This window comes from Pelobates fuscus, chromosome 13 (assembly GCF_036172605.1).
Source record: "Pelobates fuscus isolate aPelFus1 chromosome 13, aPelFus1.pri, whole genome shotgun sequence".
NCBI lineage: Eukaryota > Metazoa > Chordata > Amphibia > Anura > Pelobatidae > Pelobates > Pelobates fuscus.
Genome location: NC_086329.1, coordinates 35677031 through 35701912, shown reverse-complemented (window position 1 = coordinate 35701912; position 24882 = coordinate 35677031). Strand labels below are relative to the sequence as shown.

The following is a 24882-nucleotide window of genomic DNA, read 5'->3' as shown; positions in this document are numbered from 1 at the left end:
TCCAAGTGGTTTTAAAACCCTATGTCCCCCTCCAACCTCGTTAAATTGTCCCTGCAATTCGGCATCTGTCTGGTTTGTTTCTAAAGATAGAATGGACCCCGAAAGTGGGTGTGATGACATTATTTTTACCCACTGAATGTCAGAGGGGATGCCAGTGCAGAAAAAGCACTCCCACCCAACAAGAACTTATTGTATAGACTTCTAGAGCATGATTCACATTCCACTAACATTTGTTCCAACAGACTTCAAAAAGAACCTTTTTACTCCATCATCTAAATGAATCACATTGAATGGCTTTAATAGACCAGCACACACCTTCCAATAATTGGTATTTTCCCTTTTATTTTATACACGCACATATACAGGACCTTCTTACTAACCATCATAATAGACTCGACATGTTTCTTTCCTACCATATCACATGCAGGTTTATATTGACAACAGTGAGCTCATGGCCAAATCACTACATTTAGCCAAAAATAGCTTGCATAAAAAAAAAAATGTTTGAGTAACCTTTTTTAAAAAAAAAAAAAAAAAAAAAAATTCCAAGTTGCTGAGTTTTAAGTTAATGACACTCCGGAGTTCAGGAAATGATTAGGATCCCACTTTTAGGGGATGAGGGTGTGGGAAATATAATTGGAGTTCACTGCAACCCACTCCTTCTATGGACAGCTCATCAGGATTCATAGAGAAGCATTGAAAACACCAATCCACTGCTTCTCTCTGAGAAGCCGTGAATCCAATACGACTCCTAGAGAAGCACACTGTGTGCTACGCACTTTGCATTCTAAATCTGGATGTCAATCTAATTCAATTATTACATTTATTTTGTCTGAAGTTCCTATTGGCTGGCTGTCTGACAGCCATTAGTAAATACGGGAAATTCTCAATGTAAATATTACCATTTCTCTTAAATGGTACAACATTTAGGCAGCAGGGTCACCATCCATGCTCCAAAATAACTTAATTAAGGTGAATTATTTTAAAGTATAGACTGTCGCTTTAATGAAAAATTTACAATTCGGCAACCTCAATAGGATTGTTATGCAAAGCATTAATGTACTCAGGCAAAAACACCATATCGTGGAAACACAATTGATGCCTAGAGTATCTTATATTTTTTATTTTATTTTTTGCTCCATGAAAGCACTCCTCCTTGTTTAACTGCACGTAAAGAAGCAGTGTTATTTTATTGTCTGAACACCTACCACACAATTTTCTTGCCCAACCTCTGACCAGGGTTAACAAGCATTGCAAAATTACAATGTTTCCCATTCATCTTTATAGCAAGTAATCTCACACCCAATTTAAATAATAGGATGCACTTTTATACTGAAACGCTCATCTGAGTTGGGCGGTAATTGACCTATCTAATAAGTGCGCAGCTGACAAGGGCTTGGATAGCATGCATTTTATATCCATATAAACTTTAAGGGTTGTATCCTACACACTAAATTTTTAAAGGAACATTCCAAGCACAATGCACATGCTGTAGTGGTTATGGTGCCAGGAGTGCCCTTGTAAACTAACTTACTGTAAGGATTCAATCTGTTTTAGAATGGTTCGAATTCTTACCTGGATCCACTTGGTTCTGCTATCACACCAGTACACCTGCCACTTCCATTAGCTCAGTGGAGCTAACGGACACAGCAGTAAGCCTCCTCAGCTGTCTGAGTGACAGCCAGGGAGGTGATTTTGCCCCCCACCTATAAAAGTGCTGATTTGTATTGAAATCGGTACTTTTATCAACTGTTGACAATCTGGCAGACGCCAGACACATAAAGAACATCCCCAAGCTGTATTGGATATAGAACGTTCTGTGCCGTCTTTTTATACTTTGTTTATGGTGCTACACCAAGATTCATGGTGATTGTCTATCTGAGAGTATACCATATCAAGATTGTCCGGGGTTGATTTACACGATTTTCCACTTTGTGGTTTGTGCGTGCAGTATATTTCATCTATTAGGCCAAGTCGCCTAAGCAATGCTACATAATGTATTTTTTGTTTTCTATTTTCAGGTTGGCTGTACCACTATATATTCTGTATCTAGTATGTTGAAATGCTTTATGTGTTTGGAGTGCTAAAATGTAAACTTCTTCAGCACTGTTTTTGTAAATAAAACTTGTTGGAGAAATGTATGCAAATAATATTGTTGCCTTTTTTTCGTTTTTGAAAATTTGTTCTTGTTCTTGTGAGAAGGATTTGCATGGGATTAATGTCCATGTCAAAGATATATTTGACATGGACATTAAAGGACCACTCTAGGCACCCAGACCACTTCAGCTTAATGAAGTGGTCTGGGTGCCAGGTCCAGCTAGGGTTAACCCATTTATTTTTATAAACATAGCAGTTTCAGAGAAACTGCTATGTTTATTAATGGGTTAAGCCTTCCCCCAAATCCTCTAGTGGCTGTCTCATTGACAGCCGCTAGAGGCGCTTGCGTGATTCTCACTGTGAAAATCACAGTGAGAGCACGCAAGCGTCCATAGGAAAGCATTGTAAATGCTTTCCTATGCGACCGGCTGAATGCGTGCGCAGCTCTTGCCGCGCGTGCGTATTCAGCCGACGGGGCGGAACGGAGGAGGATCGGAGGCAGAGATCTCCCCGCCCAGCCCTGGAAAAAAGTAAGTTTTACCCCTTTTCCCCTTTCCAGAGCCGGGCGGGAGGGGGACCCTGAGGGTGGGGGCACCCTCAGGGCACTATAGTGCCAGGAAAACGAGTATGTTTTCCTGGCACTAGAGTGGTCCTTTAACAAAAACAAACAACCCAAGCAGAGACAAGACAGAAGGAGAAACTGGTTAAAACAATGGTTCCAGCAATTTGTGTGCGTTTACGGGGAAGGAGGGTTTGACTGTATTCTCTATCATTTGATTTAGCCTATTGAAATCAAGGCACACTCCAAGCACCATACTGACTAGAACATATTGTAGTGGTTATGATGTCATGTGTACCGTGGCACCCACCCAGATTAAGTAGTCTTTAAAGGGACACTATAGGCACCCAGACCACTTAATCTCATTGAAGTGGTCTGGATGCAGTTTCTCTGTCCTCTTGACCTTCCACTGTAAAACATTGCAGTTTCAGAGAAATGGTGGTGCTTATACTGCAGGGTTAAGATAGCCACTAGAGGTGCTGCCTGCATTTTCACAGTTTAACTTCGTGAAATGACATTGGACATTCTCATGCTTTGAATAAGGACACCCGTCTTCAAAATCCCTATAGGAAAGCATTGATCCAGTGATTTCCTATGGGGGAAAGTCTAATGCTTGTGCACATGAGGTTTCCCCATGGGTGAGACGTTGCTGTATAAGAAGATGGATTCAGCGCCCAGGGACCTAGACTTGGATACAGGTAAGAAAAAAGAAAAGAAAAAAGCATTATATTCCTAAAGATATAGTATTCTTTTAAAGTTTGATTCATTTCATAATCTGGTTATGATGCACTGCCATTTCTGGGTCATTAATTTGCCTAAATTCAATTTTTGTCCCGGCAAATTGATTCATGATCTGGACATAACATACGTTTTGTTTATCTCTAGATCCAGGGATGCTCTGACAGACCTATGTGAGAGATACTTGCATCGAGATGTGCTTACAAACCTTTCAAAGGATGTGCTTGTAAGGGCTGTTTATGGTGGAGTTGTGATGCTAGTTAAAAACGTGCCTTTAAGATATGCTTGAGAGGAACGTACTTGTAAAGATTATTTAGGAAGTTCTTGTAAAACCTGTTCTGATGTTTTTGAGTAGGAAGGTCAGACTGTTCTTGTGCTGAGTGGTCAGGGATAACTAGAGAAATAATTTTCAAATAACTCAGTAAAAGCTATATTAATACCACATCTCAAGGTACAATTTAGATATAGGGCTGGGTGCCCTGAGGCCAATGCTGTCCAGCCTTGTTGGTGAAGAGAGATGGGGTTGTTTTAATAACATGAGTAGGGGCTGCTTACTTTAAGACAAGCTCATAAGACTTACACCATTTTACCACCGTTTATTGCATTCCGGACATAGCTCGTATTCAACCGTATCTACCATCCTCTACCAATCCTCTTCTTTTCCTATATATCTTCTCGTTTCATCTCTATCATTCCATGTTCACGATCAATCAGCAAATTCTGTTTTTTTCTGTTCCATCGCATTCCATCTCCCGTCCTCTCATTTCACGTTTTAAGTCACTTTGTCCTACTACTCATTTCACAGCTATCTACTCTATGGTCCATCCTATTCCAGTTTTCTCTGATGACAGTTTCTCTTTTTTTTTTCCGTTTCCGTTCATGTTCTCTAAAAAAATCAATTTATTTTCGTCCACTAGAATAATTTTTTTTGTAATTCTTTATTTTTGTGTGCAGGGTTTATGACAATACAGCCCGTATGGCCACAACAGCCGTCTGGGTTTCTGAGTTTTCATGATATCACAACATATTTCAGGCATGCGTCATTCTGTCAGTTCTAACCTGTGATGTCAGAGATTTCTGCACATTTTTATTTGTGGGTCAATTGAGGTCAAACGAAGGCTTCTTTGGGGTAGAATTCGAGGTGCGTGTCTGTCCCCTTCTATTTCTAAGGTCGTGTTCGCGCGGGGGGTGGGTTGCCCGAGGATCGTCTGTCCTGGGTTAGCTGGTCGTGTATTCGTCCCCCTTTATGTGCTTCAGTTGGGGTGCTTGAGTGTATACATAGCGGGCCTTAGTGGGGTGTATGTCTTGGAGTGAGTGTGTCCATGTGTGTTCACTTGCACGTGTACAACTGGTTGTCGCTCTTTGAGCCAGCTAAGCCTGTACGTTCGTCTAGTGGGTTGGGGTTGACTCCTTACCGAGGGAGTCGTGGGGGGGGGGGGGTGGGGGGGAGAAAGTATAGTTTCCCTAGAACTTATGTTGTCCTATGTATTAGATTAAGTCTCGTCTGATGGTGGGTCGACACCTTTCTGGTGTTGCGTGAGTTAGTCTCGTGTGAGGTATAAACATCGACAATATCTTAAAACAACCCAAAACAAAGGGCAATGCAATAACATGTTAAAACTGTGTGAGCTTGCTAGCTGCGGCTTTTGCAGGTTAGGTCAGTTCACTCCGGATCCCTCTGTTCCTGGGGACAAATGGGGTCGTTCTCTCGGGGTCCCAGACGTGAGTTGTCGTGGGAGATTCTTGTTCCGTTGTTCCGGTGTGGATTCCCAGTACGCTCAAGAACCATCCTCCCTCCTGCATTGAGCAAAGCTTGTGTGTGGTGCCGTTTTTGATTACGGTCAGAGTCCTTGGCAGAGTCCATTTATATTCCAGGTTAGCTTTGCGTAGACAACTCGTCACCTGTGTCAGGGATCTGTGCCATAACAGTGTGTTTCGTGTCAAGTCCTGGTAGAAAGAGATGTGTGATGACTCAAATGCAAGTGGTGTCTTTCCCCTGACCACTGTGAGGAGCTTGATCTTGTCTGCCACTGAGTGGCACCGGATGATGACGTCTTGTGGAGCTGTGGCTGGGGCTTGTCTTGCTTTTCTGACCCCCCTTAACTTTAAGTTGGTGCGTCTATTGCGGTCCTCTGCAAGGTCCATTCTCATGGTGAGGTTGGACTGGGATGTTTGCATTGTTATTACTTGTTCTTTTAGCCCCTTTACCTCTTGTGTCAGGTCTAGGATGTCCTCTTCGTTGACTTGAGTGCGTGCTGTTACTGCCTGCATTTCAGTCTTTAACAGGTCCATATCTGCTGCGTGCACTTGTCTCACCTCTTTGAGCAGGTCTGCTATATCTTGTTTAGTGACTGGAGTGAGGTTGTTCCCATTAGGCTGTTGCTCCCTCATTTGTGGAGCTGCTGTTTGGCCTTGTTCAGCTCCGGATTGTGCTCACTTATCTTGGAAGGTATGCGTGTGGTCCGGAGTGGCTGCCATCTTGGGCGCCTTCGGGTGTTGCAACAAGTCTCCTATATCCTGCATGGTCCTGCCTGCATTCTGTGTGGGTCTCTGAGATTTGCTGCCCATGCTGTACTCTTCAGGTGCAGCTGTAGCTGTCTGCAGGTAGGCGTCCTGGTGTGCACTCAGGGCCGCGAGTTCCTGTGCTAGCCTCGTGGTCTGATAGGCGGTGTAGGCCCCGGTTTTCCGACGGGTCCGTCTTACCGCTTGTGGAAACTGGAAAGACATCCGCTTGTTGCTTGCCCTTTGGGGTCGCCCCGGGGGCCGGTAATTGCTTTTGTATGTGCCTTAATGGCTCGTTATGGTGTCTTTTTTCCGTTGTTTGTACAGAGCTCAGAAGTGATGCATCCGTTCCTGTCTGGCGCTCGGCTCCAACCCCCACTAGAATTATTTTTCTTCCTCTTAGTTGTATCGTATTATCTGCTCCACCAATAAAACGCACTGTTTTCTTTATATTTTTCGTACCCTCTCTACCATCTTCATTTTTCAAGCCTCACTTTTTGGTACTTCAGTGATGCCAGCAGCATGGCTTTTACCTTTATCAGCACAATCAGAAAAACACACACACACAATGTTGCTAAGTGTGAAGGGCTTTTCTATGTAGATTGTGAGAATATGACCCCACATCACTAGAAACTAAATGTCCTGTAGCCATGCCAGCCTCGAGCAGCAGTACAGGGCCCTGCAAGCAACATGTGGCCCAAGGGCAAGCAGTTTGACATCTCTGTTGTAGGTGCAGTATTCTCAGGTGTGCCTGCCCCCCCCAAAAAATGTAAATAAAATAAAAAGGTGCGTGATAGAATCAAGGATATGTTTCCCTCCTTCCCCTTAAATAAATATAAAATAATTACTACGTAGCTACATGGAAAAAAAGGTATATCAAAATATATCTAAAAAGGAAAAAGTACATATTTGTAGTCATGGTAGGCACCCCAAGGGACAGAGTCACCTGCAGACAGATGCCTAATCTGCCTATTGAAAAATAAATCTCTTAGAAGAAGTAAGAGTGGAGTCATCATGATGCACCAGAGACGTTAATACACTTAATGACACACTTGTTTCTGTGATAATTGCACAGTTTAGGATCTGGCAGAGGAGAGCCTAGAATTGTGCCAATTTACCAGATTGGTAACACAATAAAACTATTTTGGGTACATTGGTGCATGCATCATTAACCTCAGTAACATCAGTCCTAACATATGTGTGCAGAGTAGTTACAGTCTCTCTCACAAGTGGTTTTCAGAAATGAAAATGCAATTGTTCTTTTAATTTAAGGGTGTCATTGGCAGAGAACAAGTCTGAAAGGGTGAAACACTATATTTGTATCTGTCATTTCATGCGCCAGTACATTGTTGTAGATCCTGCAGAGAAACAAATCGTTAATTATTTCTGTAAATGTAGGAATGTTCTTAATCGCACTAGAACATTTTTGCAGCTCATTCATGCCTAGAATGTCTCACCTTATGAGCTATGTCCTTTTTTTTTTTAAAGGTTACAAAATATATTTATTTTTAATGTAAAAAGTGTTCCTGATAAAAAAGAAAAAATAATTCACTCTGAAACTCGCCTTTTAGCCCAGCTCCGGGTCAGTCTCCTCTACGCATCTTTTTTGCTTTGGTGAGGTCATCACTAATGATGACTTTTGTTCAGTCCAATGCATAGGGGGGGGATAGGGTTCATGCTCTGCAATCCCTGCACGCTGCCAGTCAAATGCTTCTCGCAGAGAAGTATTGAATCCACGATGAGTACAGAATAATGATGCCGAATATGAAGACTTTCAATCTTTAAAGTATTAAAGGGACACTACACTCACCAGAACCACTACAGCTTAATGCAGTGGTTTGATGTCTCCGTCCTGTCCCTGCAATGCAATGTTAGCACCGTAAACCCTGCTTTTTCAAAGAAAAGGCAGTGTTTACAATGGTGCCTAGTAACATCTCTAGTGGTAATCACTCTGACGGCCATTAGAGATGCTTCCTATTTCAGTGCTGCACACGTTTCTTGTCTCCACGCACTGCATGGAGACACTGAACATTCCCCATTGAGATTCATTGATTCAGGGTATCTCTCTGAGGATATGCTGATTAGCGCAGTGCATTGGATTGGCTGACATCATAAAGATTGATGATCCTCGCCATGAAGGCAGAGCCAGCCGCGGCGAGACCGGTGCGGCGTAGGAGAAAAGGTAAGTTTTAACTCTTTCATCTCCACGGAGATGGGTGCCGGGAATCTAAACATAATTTCCTTCACTACATCGTGGTTTCAGATAAATGTAAATATTGCCATTTCTCAGAAATGCCCATGTTTTATATTGTCACAATAAATCGGGTTTATGCACCAGAACCAGTACTGGGAGTTGCGCTATTGCCGCAGCTATGGCTATCTGTTGGTCACTGGTTGATAAGAAGTTACATTCACAGGAAGGATGTAACATTAAAGCTTTTAGGGGCAAATCGTGAATCTTTGAACCAGAGATCCCCAGCAACAATTCTTTATATGCTGTCGCTACCAAACCACTCAAATACTCTACTAGATGTGGTGGAATTTACTTTCACTCAGGGATATTCACTAAGGTGAGAATTGTCAGGGCTTAAAAGTGAATTTCATATTTAATGCAAAAATAGCCAAACTACACCAGAATTGACGTGGAGAGTTTTTCATATTTGACTATTTTGACCTAAATGTTAAAATTCACTTTGAATTCCCGGCAGCTGTCACAAGTGAATAACCCGTACTGTCTTGATCAGATTGGGACGGTTGATGCAAAGATAAAGATAGACAAATGCAATCGACCTTTGCATTCATATAGCTATATGACCGGTTGGTCCCCTTCCTGGGCCACAAACTGCAATATCCATGTCCAAATATATAAAAGCAGTATTTATAGATAAATAAATAAATAAAAAATGAAAACTAACAGCTAAATCTTTTTTGCTTTTTTACCACGGTGACCTTTCCAGCTATAAAATAGATCCCAGTACAGACAGAGAAACACTATTGTGTAACATATATTGATTACTCATACAGAATATAACCCTTGGCCTATTTGTAGGTATTTGAAGATCGGAACACTTCGAATGGCTAATTATACGCCCTTCACATAACTGATCAAATTAAAGTGCAATTAATTTCACTTTACTTTATTACAAGCTATGTATGAAACAGCATATAAAAGAGAGAGAGGTTTCCTCTCTTATGTACACTGAGATTCATATCCACAGTCAGACCCAGGCCAAGGCATGTGTCTTACACGACTGAGCATTTTATGAAATTAAAGGGACACTCCACTGTCCAAAAAAAAACCCCACTGTTTAGTAGACATGCACCAGATGAAATCATGCATGCCTTTTAATTATGCATTTTCTCATTGGGGTATATCTAAAAACAGCTTGCAGAATCTGCAGAGCTTTTGTCTGCAGCTTTTACAAGCCCTCCCTTTCTAACTCCGCCCAGACCTTTTTTGTCTGTCCAATCACACACTTCACAATACAGCTCATTGAAAAGTCTTTGCAAGGCAGGTGCTCTGGCCAATTGCTGCCCCTTGAGTCTAGCTTCACTGAGCTAACCAAACCAGGAAGTAACAGGACACGTCTGATTGACAGCCAGGGGGTGTAACCAGGTTAATTCATAAAAATGTCAATTTCTACTGAAAAGGAGACACATGTTCTTCAAACACGATAAAGCACTTCAACAAGCTGCAGTGTCAATTTAAAAGATAATCCATATAATTAATATATATTACACAATATATGTCAGGTTTTGCAGGGTTTTACCTGCGTCCTCCGGCTTTCTCCCAGATGCTACATGCTCTCTACGCGCTTTTTTAATTCACGCCCGTATTCGCTGAATCAAAACTCATGAGGTCACGGATTGAGCTGACACGGTTCTGGAACTCTAAAATGACACTACAATAGGAAACAAGCCATTCCTATTTATACTTATACGCCTGTCCCAGTCATTATTGCCCGGTTGTGGTTCTTCTTAGCCCAATATCGCTTTCTTGTATACTCTGTTCATTTGATATTTGAGTTTTGGCTTGTGTATCATTTATCCTGACCTGCGTACTCCTTGACTTGGCTAGAATTCCATTTATTAATTTATCCTTTCTCCTGTACTTGACTTCGGCGATTTCTCCGACTCTTTCTCCTTTATTTTTTTCTTTGCATAGTCCTGTGTCAAAGAAGAGGTTTTTTTTAAAGTCTGTAAGCTAAATAGTACAAAAAACATTCTTTAATATTTCTGCTATAGCATGAGCATCACTTGCCAGTTGCATGTCAAATGTACATTCATCTATTGTTTTTCTTTCTTTTTTGTGATTTAGAGAGATACTACAAAAACTTGCATTGTGTAAATTCCATTTGTCAGTAAGCAGTAGGAAGTGACAATCTCTCTTTGTATTCTTTCCAGGTATCCCGTAATGTCTTCATGTACAGATATAAGGCCCAAATCCATAGTGAACTTGCGGTCTGCAGTTTCCCCCAGAATCCTTAGCCCCATACTGATCCTAACAAAACCTGACTCTCTTTAGTTTCCAAGATCTGATGTGATCTGGCACATTTAGGTTATAATAGCTTTAGGCACTTAGCAAACTAAATGAAGTAACTAGCATTTATTCCGACATGTTATTTTTTACATAATAGGTGTAGCATGCCACAGTCTTGTACCACGCTGGCCTGCCATGCATGACGGACTGTACCGCACTGTGCTCAGGCTGTGCCAAATTTTTAAACCGTGTTGATATAACCATTAAAAAATAATCTGCATGAGGTTTAAAGAGCAAGTATACAAGTAATCCTATGGAATGGTCTAGAATAGACGATCGCTCTACTTTTAGAACCTTAATTACTCTTTGTGCTTATACTTTTTTTTTCAAACGGTTGTATTTATGAAAGCTTTTTAAAATCGTATATTTAATAGCAAATGTTAAGAGTAAGCGATAAAGTGATATTTTTATGGGCACGGCAGCTGTGTAAACATATAAATATGTATGTTTCATTATTGCACACCCAGCTGTTACCCAGACTAGATGAAAACAGTACTATAACTTAATTATATATCAGACGCAACATATAATGGTGTTTACTGTTGCACCGTAGAAATGACTCATTGTTTCAAAGTTGTTAAAAACCTGTAGTGTTCTGCATTGTGGGATCATTGTGCATCCTCTTTCAGAGAATGCACTGTGTCTGCTTCTATCCACTGAACTGAACATATTGGAGGTGAAAGAAGCATGTTTTTAAGGAACACTATAGTCACCTAAATTACTTTAGCTAAATAAAGCAGTTTTAGTGTATAGATCATTCCCCTGCAATTTCACTGCTCAAATCACTGTCATTTAGGAGTTAAATCACTTTGTTTCTGTTTATGCAGCCCTAGACACACCTCCCCTGGCTATGATTGACATTATCTCAATCTCTAAATTGAACTTTAATCACATACAGGAGGCTCTTGCAGGGTCTAGCAAGCTATTAACATAGCAGAGGACAAGAAAATCTTAATTAAACAGAACTTGCGATAAAGAAAGCCTAAATAGGGCTCTCTTTACAGGAAGTGTTTATGGAAGGCTGTGCAAGTCACATGCAGGGAGGTGTGACTAGGATTCATAAACAAAGGGATTTAACTCCTAAATGGCAGATGATTGAGCAGTGAGGCTGCAGGGGCATGTTCTATACACCAAAACTGCTTCATTAAGCTAAAGTTGTTCAGGTGACTATAGTGTCCCTTTAAGTACATTTCCCAGTCCCATTATATTCCAAGTTAGACATTTCTTTGGTACCTTTGACAGTGTCAACATGTTTTCCTAAATGGAGTTAAAGAGTTACTCCAATCACCATGATCACTTCTGATTTTTGAAGTGGTCATGGGGGTAGGGGTTTGTATGTGCAGTGTTCCAGCTTGAAACACTGGACATACTGAGTTCTTGTTAATTGTGTGCCGAGGTCTAGATGCACCCCCAGCACATGTGATTTTGGCAGCGCTGAAGCCTGTTCCGGGTTGCCTGATAGCCTGTCAGTTCTGTACATATTTTAGATCTGTCGCTTGCAGGCTGCTGAGAGATGTAACCGATGTAAGAGCCTGCAAGGGGAAGCTCTTGTCTTACTTCCCTCCCTCCTACACTGTAAGCAACTAATATATTCCCTCCCCCTGTCCTTCCTCTTTTCCCCTCCCCTGGCTGTCTCAGCGTGTGTGCATGCGCTTTGAGCTAGTTAAATCCTCCAATCAAAGGATTCTCAATTAGACTTTTGAGAAGCCTTTGATTGGAGTATTTAACTAGCACACGCTTTGAGCCAGCCAGGGGAGGGGAAAAGAGAGGGAGGGAGGGAAAAGTTATAAATATTTAAAGGGACACTATAGGCACCCAGACCACTTCAGCTCATTGAAGTGGTCTAGGTACCGTGTCCCTATTGCACATAGTGATGCAATATAAAACATTGCAGCTTTCGAGAAACTGCAATGTTTATATTGTAACACTAAGCCAGCCTGTAGTGACTGTCTACCAGACAGCTGCTAGAGGCGCTTCGGAAAGGTTACCGGATAATTGACGCTGGACGTCCTCACGCTCTGCATGAGGACATCCAGCGTCAACCAGCGTCAGATAAGTAAATACATTTTTTTTTAACCCTTTATTCACATGGGGAAGGGGCGCAAGGGAGGAGGCAGAGGGACCTATAGTGCCAGGAATACAGCGTTGTATTCCTCATACTATAGTATACCTTTAATTTTTACTGCATTTAACCCAATGTTCTCTTTGGATAACTCCGTTAATTGTGAAATTTGGGAGTTGCACCAAGTTTAAGCCATCTAATGTCTAATTAAAACTCACGACTAATGTCTAAATATTTACGAGACGATATTTGCACATTTCAGACTCAAATATCTTCTTTTTTTTTTTTAACCAAATCTGTTATTCTGTTAAGAATTTGGGGAATGATTTACTTATAGAGTGATCACTAACGTGTGAATTGTAAGGAGTTCAAAATGTTTCAGATACCCTATTGTAACAATGCACTGTTTGTGGGCCCAGGTCCTATTTGGAAATGAGCGAAATCACAATGTATCCTTCCTGGTAAAATATTTTGTAAATAACTAAATAAACTAAAATATTGGAACTAACATTTTGGTTTGGCTACAATGCCCTACCATTTGAAAATACGTTTTGAATTCATGCCAATTTACACATTTGTAAATATAAATCCTATTACAGTGTGCCCTGCCTTTTTAGCCAGTGATGAAATATTAGTCTCATTATCCTCTGCACGTGCCCATTGCTTCCATCAGGTATGATTGTTTAAAAAAAAAAAAAAACTGTGAAAATATAATATTCAGGAAAAGGTTTTATTCAAACGAGAACAATCACACCTTTCTTGTAGTACAGTCCACACATGGAACACGTAGAAAAAATAGGGGGGTATTTAACGAGTGACATAGGCATTCATAGGGAAATGCTATTTAATATGAATAAAATCACAGATTCTCTCCACTTGCTGCGCATAATTTTGTCTAGAGTGAAATCTGCTCAGTGACTGGAAAGCGAGAGAGTACAGGGCCTTTAGGGAATGAGTTTATTTTTAGTAAACGGACAGATCAGTAGCTTTAGGGGGGCAGTGTTTTTCTGTGCATCTCTTTTTCTTGTCCATGTGCAAAACAGAAGAGGACCACAGCTTCACAGAAACCCATGGCGGTGGGTGTGATGGTTTGCGAGGGTCTTCTAATAAAGTGGGGTACAAATGGTCTTAAGCTAGGGTGTTTACTCATTTGACAGTACATTTTTTGATATTGATAGCTGACTTGTAGAATTAGCATAAAATATCACAGTTGTGGGGAAAAAAAAACTTTTGGTTTTTTTTTTTCTGCACAAATGGGCGCCTTCAATTTTGCAACCCGCAACTTCTCATTACTGTTTAAAGAATGGACTCAAATCTTATCCACATATCAATGCAAGCCTACTGCACAGCATGAAATCATTATTTCAGTGTAATTTGTACCTGTTGCACATTTTCAGTGTAGGAAAATAAATAAGCTTTTTTTTTGTTAGTAGCTTGCCTTGTGGAATTCATAGACCTTCTGGGAACTAGGTCTACAATGCTAAGGAATATGCGGTCATAAATTATATATAGTTAATGCTTGTGGAGATATACGTTGAATTGAACCTGTCATTTCAGATTAATTTATATTTATTTGTTTAAACTGCGTATACTTGTTTTCAATTTAATTGTTAAATCCTTTGAGCTTTTAGTTTTCGTGGTTCTTTATGGACCATTTTGCAGTTTAAAATGTAATTCTGGGATATAATCAAATCATAATTTCCAAGATGCCTGCCTCCATGGAAAATTGTCTGATCTGGAAGTTTAATATCTGTCAGATAAATATTCTATATGTTCCTCACATGTAAATAACATTAACCCCTTAAGGACCAAACTTCTGTAATAAAAGGGAATCATGACGTGTCAGACATGTCATGTGTCCTTAAGGGGTTAAAGGGATGTGATTGATTGGCCTTCATGCAAGAAATTATACTTTTATAGATAATTTGTATTTTTTGTACAGTGCCAGATGTATTCTTTTAAATAACCTGCTTTTTTTCCACTTCCAAAAGGCAGTAGTTTGCAGCAACATGTTTCCAATACAACTGTGCTTTGAAAGATTTGTATAGATCTCTCTTGCCCCTGTGAAAGATGACCAATTTAGAGTGTTTTATTCGTTATTTTACATGAATGAAGCACTTCAGTCCAGACCTGTTGAGAATGTTCCCTGAAAATTTCCCATAATCGCCTGCACTGCGGAGATTTATGGGATCCGTTCTATTTTTCAATTGAATGCAGTTGGTTGACTTTTAAGTTTAGCTGTTTCCTGGTCTCTTAAATATCAATAATTCTAAATGATTATGTCACTTTTTAAATAGATTTTTGAAGCAAATAAAAGCATGTTAACAGAGAACACTCAACACTAGACCGTTTTTTTTAAGGAATTGTGGAGACAAAAAAAAATGCACAAAAAAATGCACATGCAATGCTTTCAGTAGCACTGGTTCTCAAGGCTCTCACCATCCTGGTATCTCTTAAATTTGGAAATACATAATTCCTGCGCTATTGGTGTGCCCTGAGAACGGGTTTGGGAACAGACTGTAGAAATTACTAGAATTCACGGTGCTTGTACCGTGCAGTTCATCCATGTGAATGGGAACACGAATAGCCGTTCTTCCCATTGCCGAGCGGGTCCCTATTTATTGCTATGGAAAAATATCCTTCATGCACAGTAGGAAGTGAACTTTGGTACATTGCATGATAAGCATGGTGCACGAGTGCCCGATTTAGTTGTATTATTTTTGTACACAAAAACTAAGCACATCTGGACCATACGTTAAATCAGAATGAGCTATTTCAGCAATGGCTGCAACACTAGCCCCGTTTCTATTGAGCAGTATGGTTCGAGTTGGTACGGTTTGGTATGCTATTTTGTGTGTTTCCATTATAAAAGGGGCCCATACAACCGAACCAAACCATACCATTCCTGGCCCCCCTTCAGTTGTAGGTCCATAGGAAATGGTACGGTACGGTTAGGGTGGAGCTACTGGCGTCACACTATACAATCCATTTATTTGCGGACGGAAAAATTTCACTGCATAAATTGGCGGACAGAAAAAGTCACTGCGGTGTAAACCCTGCATTCCCCCTGGCGGTCCGACTTGCAGTGGAAACGCTCACCTGAATAGGCTGGACTATTCTAACCCTTCCGAACCGTACTGACCCGAACCATACTGCTCAGTGGAAATGAGGCTGTGCATTTTTCTTGTTTCGGTAATGGATTGTCGAATCTTGGGCGTTCATCTGGACTGCAGTGTTTGTTATTTGTTGCTAATTCTGGACAGCGTCCTCTTACTTGGTAATAAAGAATCCAGCCCCCCCAAATTGGACGCATATTGTAGAAGTAAAGTTCCACCCTAGCTGAGCTACAGCAAGTGGACTGGGCTTTAGGTGTCAGAAGAGACACGTTTTCTTAAATTGTTTTTTGTTGTTGTTTTAAACTGCTTGAAAACTGTTTGACCAAAACATGGAGGGAATCGCTGGAGTTCGAGACGCCAGAGACTTTGTACCATAACCACCACAGTGATCTTCTATAGTTTTGTTAGAACATCGTAGAGAACATCTATAAAATGAACGTTTAATGTCAAATGAAACAAAAATACTAAGCAGTTCAAAGCAATTGTAACCAACAAGGTCTTGTGCTTGAAATATTAAAGTAAACCGTTTTCTTCATAGAACCCACTGGAATATCTAGAAAATTATTTCTGTTACCCTTTAATATTCCATAGACTGATTGACAGAGCTAACTACATGATTGCTAGTAACCATCGGATGGCCCTACGCAATAATCATGTACTCTATAATTAAAAATAAATATATATAATAAATTTATCCTAGAACCTAACTAATATATGTAATTTCAAAAAAAGTAAAATGTCCTCTTTTTCTTTGTGTAGGTCAACACTGTCACCATAGCAACAGATGCTACTTAGTCCTACTGAGTGCTGTATCAGCCATCATTATACATGTAATAGAATATGCCAGACAGGGCAGCATCTGTACACCAAAATCGCTACTTTTAGATGTAGTAGTTTTGGTGCTCAAAGTGTCTCTTTAACAACGGCCTTCTTTCTTCGAGTCAATATACTAGTACAGGATTACTGCGTGCGCATTGGACCTTCGAATTGCAGGGATGCAGAAAGAAATATTTCAATATTTATTCTGTATTCTAATATATATATTAAAAAAAAAAATGCTGATCCATCCACCTGGCTCTCATACAAGTGTCAAATTCTAAAAAATTCAAGTGAAAGAAATAAAACTGTTTATTAATACATCCACAGCACATGACCAATAGGCCATCTGTCCCAGGAATTCCGATTTCTCTGAAGGCAAGTTTATAATGAGGGCACTAGCTGTTAATTCCGACTGTGATTACTAAGTTTAGCGTATTCAACAAATGCTTCTAAATTCCAACCAGTCGGAGGCATTAACCCTTTCCTCCGGTCAGTCTTCTTTTAGAAGTGGAATAGAAGCCATTCACTGACAACTCAGCTGTTTGTCCTTCAAGGTTAGTAAATATTTACCAGTGGGTTGTAGAATAGTAACTTCTGTTAATAAGCTACCGATTTGGTGTGCGTGTACTGTAATGTTATTTCCCCACCACCACCGTTTGTTTCCTGTGTTTGTTTTATTAGAATTTCAGAAGTTTAGGTATAAATCCCTATGCCGCAGAGGTGGCTTGGGGTTAAGGAACATGGCTGCGGTATCTGAGAGATATAAGTTTGATTTCCTTGGGTTTCATCCTTCTTAGGTCAGTAACATGAATGCCATTAAAGGACCACTCTAGGCACCCAGACCACTTCAGCTTAAAGGGAAACTCCAGTGCCAGGAAAACTATCCGTTTTCCTGGCACTGGAGGGTCCCTCTCCCTCCCACCCCCCAATCCCCAGTTACTGAAGGGGTGAAAACCCCTTCAGTGACTTACCAGAGGCAGCGACATGTCCCACGTCGCTGCTTCCTCCTCCCCCGCCGCTCCTCCTTCTGCTTACGTCGACTGATCTCGCCCGCCGGCCGAGGAGACCTAATGCGCATGCGCGTCAATGCCACGCATGCGCATTAGCGCACCCCATAGGAAAGCATTGAAAATAAATTTCAATGCTTCCCTATGGGGAATAGAGCGACGCTGGAGGTCCTCACACCTGTGCTATAGAGCAGGAAGTTCCCTCTAGTGGCTGTCTAATAGACAGCAACTAGGGGAGGACTTAACCCTGCAAGGTAATTATTGCAGTTTAAAAAAAACTGCAATAATTACACTTGCAGGGTTAAGGGTAGTGGGAGTTGGCACCCAGACCACTCCAATGGGCAGAAGTGGTTTGGTTGCCTTTAGTGTCCCTTTAATGAAGTGGTCTGGGTGCCAGGTCCAGCTAGGGTTAACCCATTTTTTTTTTTTATAAACATAGCAGTTTCTTAAACCAGAGATAGGTTAAGCCTTCCCCCTAATCCTCTAGTGGCTGTCTCATTGACAGCCGCTAGAGGCGCTTGCGTGATTCTCACTGTGAAAATCACAGTGAGAGCACGCAAGCGTCCATAGGAAAGCATTGTAAGTGCTTTCCTATGCGACTGGCTGAATGCGCGCGCAGCTCTTGCTGCGCGTGCGCATTCAGCCGACGGGGCGAAGAGGAGGCGGAGAGGAGGAGGAAAGCTCCCCGCCCAGCGCTGGAAAAAGGTAAGTTTTACCCCTTTTCCCCTTTCGAGAGCCGGGCGGGAGGGGGACCCTGAGGGTGGGGGCACCCTCAGGGCACTATAGTGCCAGGAAAACGAGTATGTTTTCCTGGCACTATAGTGGTCCTTTAAGTTGAATTTTATCTAGACCCCATGATGACATAATAACTGGCAAACGTTAAATGTGCCTTTCCTGGTTATTTTGAACTGGAGACCTTCTACTTAGTAAGAGATTTATAGAAATAATATTATCAGCTACATTCCAAACTTTGCTGTTTTGGCAACATTGTAGCAAATTTGACAGTTATACATGAAATTCCCAGTGGGTGAGCTGTTTTCAGATCTGTTGGAACCACCACATCTAGCGAAGAATCATATCGCGGTCAGAGATGCAAAAATCACGCATTTTTCCACATTGTAATGTTTAGCAAAACAGCAACAAATTTTCTTTATCAAGTTGCAGCGACTATTTGTATTGATTCATTTGAAGACATTTTTTAAATAGATCAAAACATTAGTCACAGGAAATAAGTTAAAGGGACACTGTAGTGACCGTAACTGCTTCATCTCATTGAAGTGGTTATACGTAGTGTTTTTGATGCTTAACGAGTCTTCAGTAACCCATCCCATCTTTGCTGCTTGGGATAAGGAGAAAGCATTAGTTTGAGCAGCGGGTGGCTGAGAGTGTCAGCTGACCCCATTCAGCCTATCAGTGTCATTGCAGGTTTGAATGAATATGGATACAACTGGTAGGGGTGTATACTAGGGATGTACCGAAATTTTGGTGGCCGAAAATGGGCCTATCCCATTTCGGCCAAAAATGGGGCAAATCTTCCAAAAATAGGGATGCGCAATTGCGATCACCCGACACTCAGCAATTTAGTTCCGGAAGCCAGGCAGGTAGTTATCTTTTCAGCCCTGCCTTGGGCAAGTAGCAGAGTGCCTTAGGGCAGAGCCCTCCGAAATCGGGAGAGGGCGGGTGGCTTGCCCCGTGTGTCACCGGGTGTAAGGCCCCTCCCGTCTGCCTGGAGAGAGAGCCAGCACAGTCTGCAGCTCCGCCGGGTGTGAGCTGCAGACTGTGCTGTATCTCGCGTTCTCTGGCCAATCAGAGCATTACCACAGGTTACCACGGCAACGCTCTGACTTCTGGAGCTCGTGAGATACAGCACAGTCTGCAGCTCACACCCGGCGGAGCTGCAGACTGGAGAGACAACCCACCGGACCACCAGGGAGCCAGGACACTGGACCACCAGGGGAACAAAAAAAAAAAGAAGGTATTTCATTCTGTCACCAGTCACCAGTCACCCACACTCTGCCACTAGGCACCCCCTCCCTTACTATGTCACCCCTTCACTCTGCCACCCGCTCACTCTGCCACCTGTCACCCCCTCACTCTTCCACCTGTCACCCCCTCCTTTCATCACAATGCCACCAGTCACCCCCTCCCTCCCATACTCTGCCACCCCACACTATATGTCCTACCCATACTACATCCCTATCACCCCACACTACACCTCTATCACACCCCACACTATGTGCCTTACACACTCTACATAACCTACAAACATACAAACTACATCCCTATCCCACACTACACCGTGTTCCCTATACACACTATTTAACCTACACACATACACAATACATCCCTTTCCCACACCTCACTATATTCCATACACACACACTACACACACATACACACTACTACATAACCTACACAAATCATTTGGGGGGGAAAAGTCATTTTCGGTTTCGGTTTTCGGCCAAGGGCATCCTGAATTTTCAGTTTTGGTTTCGGCCCAGAATTTTCATTTCAGTACATCCTTAGTGTTTACCCAAGATTTCTTTGCACCTAGCACCATCAGGATAATCTTAATGCCCAAAACGCCGAAACCCTAAAATGTATTACTGGACCTTAGAATGGCCGGATTAACGTTAATAAAGAATAGTTCAGGACAGGCCCAGGTCAGGGAAACAGAGTGTATGTAAATGGATAGCCAAGCCAAAGGTCAAGAGATATTGAAGTAAGAGTAGTTAGATAACAAGCCAAGGACGGTTGGGAATGCGCCACAGTGAGATGCGACTGTCGTGTCCGAGACTGCCATTTGTTAGGAGCGGGACAGACTGGTACCTTGACAGCATCAAACGACAGAACTACTGAAAACGATATTTATTGGGCGATTTTTCTCCTCTTAGCAGCTAGTACAAGATTGTTCTTCTTACATGTTTTACTTCCTTATGCCAAAAAATCCAATGTAGAGCTTTTATTAAAGGACCACTATAGGACCACTATAGTATAAGTTTTTTATAAACTGCAATAATTACCTTGCAGGCTTAACTCCACCTCTAGTGGCTGTCTACTAGACAGCCACTAGAGGTCATTTCCTGCTCTATAGCACAGGAAACCTGTGCTAGAGCGTCGCTGGACGTCCTCACGCTGTGTGAGGACCTCCAGCGTCGCTCATTTCCCCATAGCAAAGCATTGAAATTATTTTTCAATGCTTTCCTATGGGGAGCGCTAATGCGCATGCGCGGCATTGCCGCGCATGCACATTAGGTCTCCTCGGCCGGTGGGCGGGATCAGTCTCGCCCACCGGCCGACGCAATACAGAGGAGGAGCGTTGCGGAGGAGGAGACAGCGGCGAGGGACATCGCCGCTGCCTCAGGTAAGTGACTGAAGTGGTTTTCCACCCCTTCAGTAACTGGGGATTGGTGGGTTGGGAGGGAGAGGGACCCTCCAGTGCCAGGAAATGGATCGGTTTCCTGGCACTGGAGTTTCCCTTTAACCCTAGATGAACCTGGCACCCAGACCACTTCATTAATCTGGGTGCCTATTGTGGTCCTTTAAGCCCCTGCTGCTGCTTTCCATTCCATAGAAGTGAACACCCTTCAATGTTTTCTGGATAGATAGATAGATGCCCCCTGGGTAGAATGGAGCCTGTGCCAATGTCATCTGGGTGGAGCGTACGCCGAGGCCTCCTGGGTGGAGATCCTTTGTGGAGGAAAAGGAGCTCCAGAAGCCTCTATCAAACAGAATGTAATCTCATTGCTAATACCTGTGCCCCCCACCCCAAGCAGGTACCCAAAACTTCCTTTAACGATTCTGGTAATTATCTGCATTCTGGAGCATTTCTCCTTGGCCTTTGAAAAAAATGAATATATAATAGTTTGTCTTCTCTGTACTAAAGTTGTCCCAATTGCACTAATTAAAATTATGTAACAGAGGAATGTTTCTGTGCCGGGGATAAACGATGAGCCATTTATAGACAGCAGGAGCCTGGGAGTTGTTCCAGTTTCTGTAGTATATGCCGTGCAACAAAAAGGATATGTTTGCTCCCTTTTTTTTTTTTTTTTTTTTTTTTTTTTTACACCTTCACCTAATTATTAATCTTGATGTATAAATACTCAGGGCTGTGTTGAAAGCACATGGCATGACTCCTGCACATTCACCTTTTGTACATCACAGGGTGTGGGCCTTAATACAAAGAAACCGATTATAGGTAGACCTGGGCATGGGCCGGGTTTCTATAGCTGTACATTCATGCATGGCAGGTCAGGCGAAGGGAGCACCTTGATTTTGAGCACATCAAGCCTCTGGAAGGGACTTGTGACACTCTCTTCACTCTCCCTGGGACATGGCGTACATGAAAAATCGCTGCGGTATGATACAATTTTTTTTGCTTTTTAAAAAGATTTTTGACACTATGGGATACCTGAGAAAGGACCGCCCTGTGTATAACAAGTTCCAGGCAGTAAATCAACACAACAAAGGGGAAACACTCCGGTAGCAGCTGTTAAGTCAGGTTATGAGAAAGACGCGCCTGTAACAAAAACCTTAACCCTTTCATTTCCGTGTTTGTGTGTGTGTGTGTGTGTGTGTGCGTGTGTGCGCGCCTCATAGAAGGCAATTTTTCTGTGTCAGAGATTGACTGACTAAAAATTGATCTCTAGGTAATCTAGAACAGCCTTAAGGCTTTCAAAGCATTATGGAACTTGTATTTTGTGTCTGTCAATGTACTCTTTGATCACCTCTGGGTTATATGATACAACGTTGGAAACTGCTTGTGATTACCACAGCATATTTTTCCACTCCAGATATACGTTTTTTTTTTTTTTTTACTTGACATAACAGAAAAAACATAATTAATATATGATTTATTTTTAATACATATATATATATATATAATATATATATTATAAAACAAAAAACACAATAGCCTTGCTCTCAAGGACTTCAAATGCTGAAATGCCTGGTGCAACGGTAAGCAGATCAGTCACTTATAAAGTGCAATCTGTATATAAATATATATAGAGTACAACAGTGCACAATAACACAGCATATATGTATTATTTTAAAACCAATGTTTAAAGACAGGAAGAGAAGTGTGAGGCCAGCCCTGTGTTAAGCAGTTCATAGTCTGAAATTGGGGTGCCAGTTTAAAGGTTGGAACCTAATTGTAATTATAATTCTAATTTATTTAAAAAAAAAAATTTAGGTCTTTAAATATACTGTTTACTGGAAAAGCAAGCATGTACAAAATGCAGTAAACCTAATAAAAATGATCTAATTTGTAGTGGCTCAGGACCGATGCAATTATGATTATATCATTAGCATTGCATTAAATATTTATAAAAAAACATTTGAGTACATTTTTCTGTCGGTGCATACAGCGAGCATACGGAAATCAAAGTTAGGAGAAGTGAGAGAACTAATCTGCGTTCTAAAAATATTACCAAAATGCAGGCGGGTATTTGAGATGTGTTGTCCTCTGTAATCTCCATTAATCTCCAATATAATTTTGTAATCACTTTGTTTGTTTTGTGTCCTGGTAACAAATTGTGGGATTCCAAGGAAATTATCATTTCTCAGCTGGATAGGCCTTTTTCTAAATAAGGGCATTACATATCTGTGGATTGGAACATTGAGAATAAGTCATCTTGGATTTGTTTTCAAGATTCAAAAATGCTGCTTTAACATTGACTAAAATTAAATACAATATCTCTTTGTATTTACAAAGAGGGAACAAGATGTGCCGTGTAATAGAAAATGAATTGGCAATAAAACTATCTTCTGTTGCTTTGTTTGACTATAAATGTACGCTGTTTTAATATGCAACATTAGGGTAATACTTATCCTTAAAGGGACACTATAGTCACCCAGACCACTTCAGCTCAATGAAGTGGTCTGGGTGCCAGGTCCCTTGGGTTTTAACCCTTCAGATGCAAACATAGAAGTTTCAGAGAAACTGCTATGTTTACATTTGGGGTTAATCCAGCCTCTAGTGGCTGTCTTCCGGACAGTCACTAGAGGCGCATGTGCGACACTGGAGGCACATTTCGCCTCCATGGCGCAGAATGTCCATAGGAAAGCATTGAGAAATGCGTTCCTATGGACACTTTGAATGCGCGCGCGGCACTTGCCCTGCATGCGCATTCGGCTCCGTTGACGTTGGACGGGGGTGCTGACGTCGGCAGGGGAGGAGAGGTCACCAGCGCTGAGGGAGCCCGGTGCTGGAATAAGGTAAGCTGCTGAAGGGGTTTTAACCCCTTTTTGAAGGGGCACCCTCAGGGCACTATAGTGTCAGGAAAACCGCTTTGTTTTCCTGACACTATAGTGATCCTTTAATACCTGGCCCCGTTTATCGTACACTGCTTTGATTTAAGAGGGTTACCTCCTCGGGTTCATGGATGCCGATAGTGGATTATAAGAACTAACAAATATCTGTGTGCAACTTCTACTTCCCTGAATCTTGGTGTTAAAATGCAATTTAAATTCTAATGGATTTTGAAATAGCAAGTAGGACTACTTTGTCCTATGGTAAATGTTTGCCTTGACAAAACAGTGGTATAAGGAAAAACACCCACCTAATATACAGTTATGTAACCATTCTAGGGTGCAAAGGCCTGCGACTCTTCTACCTGCCGATTTTCCAAAGTACAGAAGAACACAAATGTCCTTGTTGTGTATCAAGATCCCTTTATTGGCATTCAGAAATAATGGTAGCAACATTTAATCAGAAACTCTGTCTTTATCAAGCTCTTGATAAAGAGAATTTAAAAAACGTTGCTGCTATTTTTCGGGTTCCATCTGTGTTCTACAAAATTTGACAAAGGGCGGAACTACCGCTGTCAAGTTTTGTCACTTCTCCCAGCTAGCGACCGCTGTGAATATAAGTTAACTCGCTCGTCACAAGATAATATCTATGGAGGCTCGAATGGCTTAGCAAGACCCTCCATAGATATCAGTGTAGTGCTCTCGATTAGAATTGAAGAATAGGAAGCCAGAATATAATGCCCATCATTTTGGCTACTCTTTAATTCTATCCTACAATTGGAACTTTGTAGTTTCCTGTACGGCAGAATAAATTCAAAATGTTAAATAATTCTAACTCGCATTAGTTGTATTACCTATGATGCTCAGGTGCACTTTTACCATAATGCAGTTACAGTGTATACAGACTAATCAGCCACAACATTAAAACCACCGCTAGGTGAAGTGAATAACATTGGTTATATCATCTATCGAGGGTTGGAATATATTAGTGAACAGTTCTTGAATTGTTGAAAGCAAGAAAAATGGGCAAGCAAAAAGATCTGAGTGACTTTGACAAGGGCCAAATAGTGATGGCTAGACAACTGGGTCAGAGCATCTCCAAAACAGCGAGTCTTCTCTTAAGAGTTGTAACCCATATGCAGTGGTTAGTATCTACCAAAAGTGGTGCAAGGAAGGACAACCAGTGAAAC

General features: G+C 41.5%; 1 protein-coding gene across 2 annotated transcripts in view; it reads left to right on the top strand.

Annotated features, from left to right (window-relative positions):
• CLMN (calmin) overlaps nt 1-24882 on the top strand; it is a 100855-nt gene that overhangs the window by 1859 nt on the left and 74114 nt on the right. Inside the window, exon 1 of one of the 2 annotated variants that reach the window (XM_063438970.1) lies at nt 21720-21798. The exons of the other annotated variant lie outside the window; for it this stretch is intronic. Coding sequence (XP_063295040.1) covers nt 21774-21798 — 25 coding nt within the window. The 5' untranslated portion in view covers nt 21720-21773. Of the gene's footprint in view, nt 1-21719; nt 21799-24882 lie in introns of those variants that run through there. 2 annotated transcript variants of the gene reach the window in all.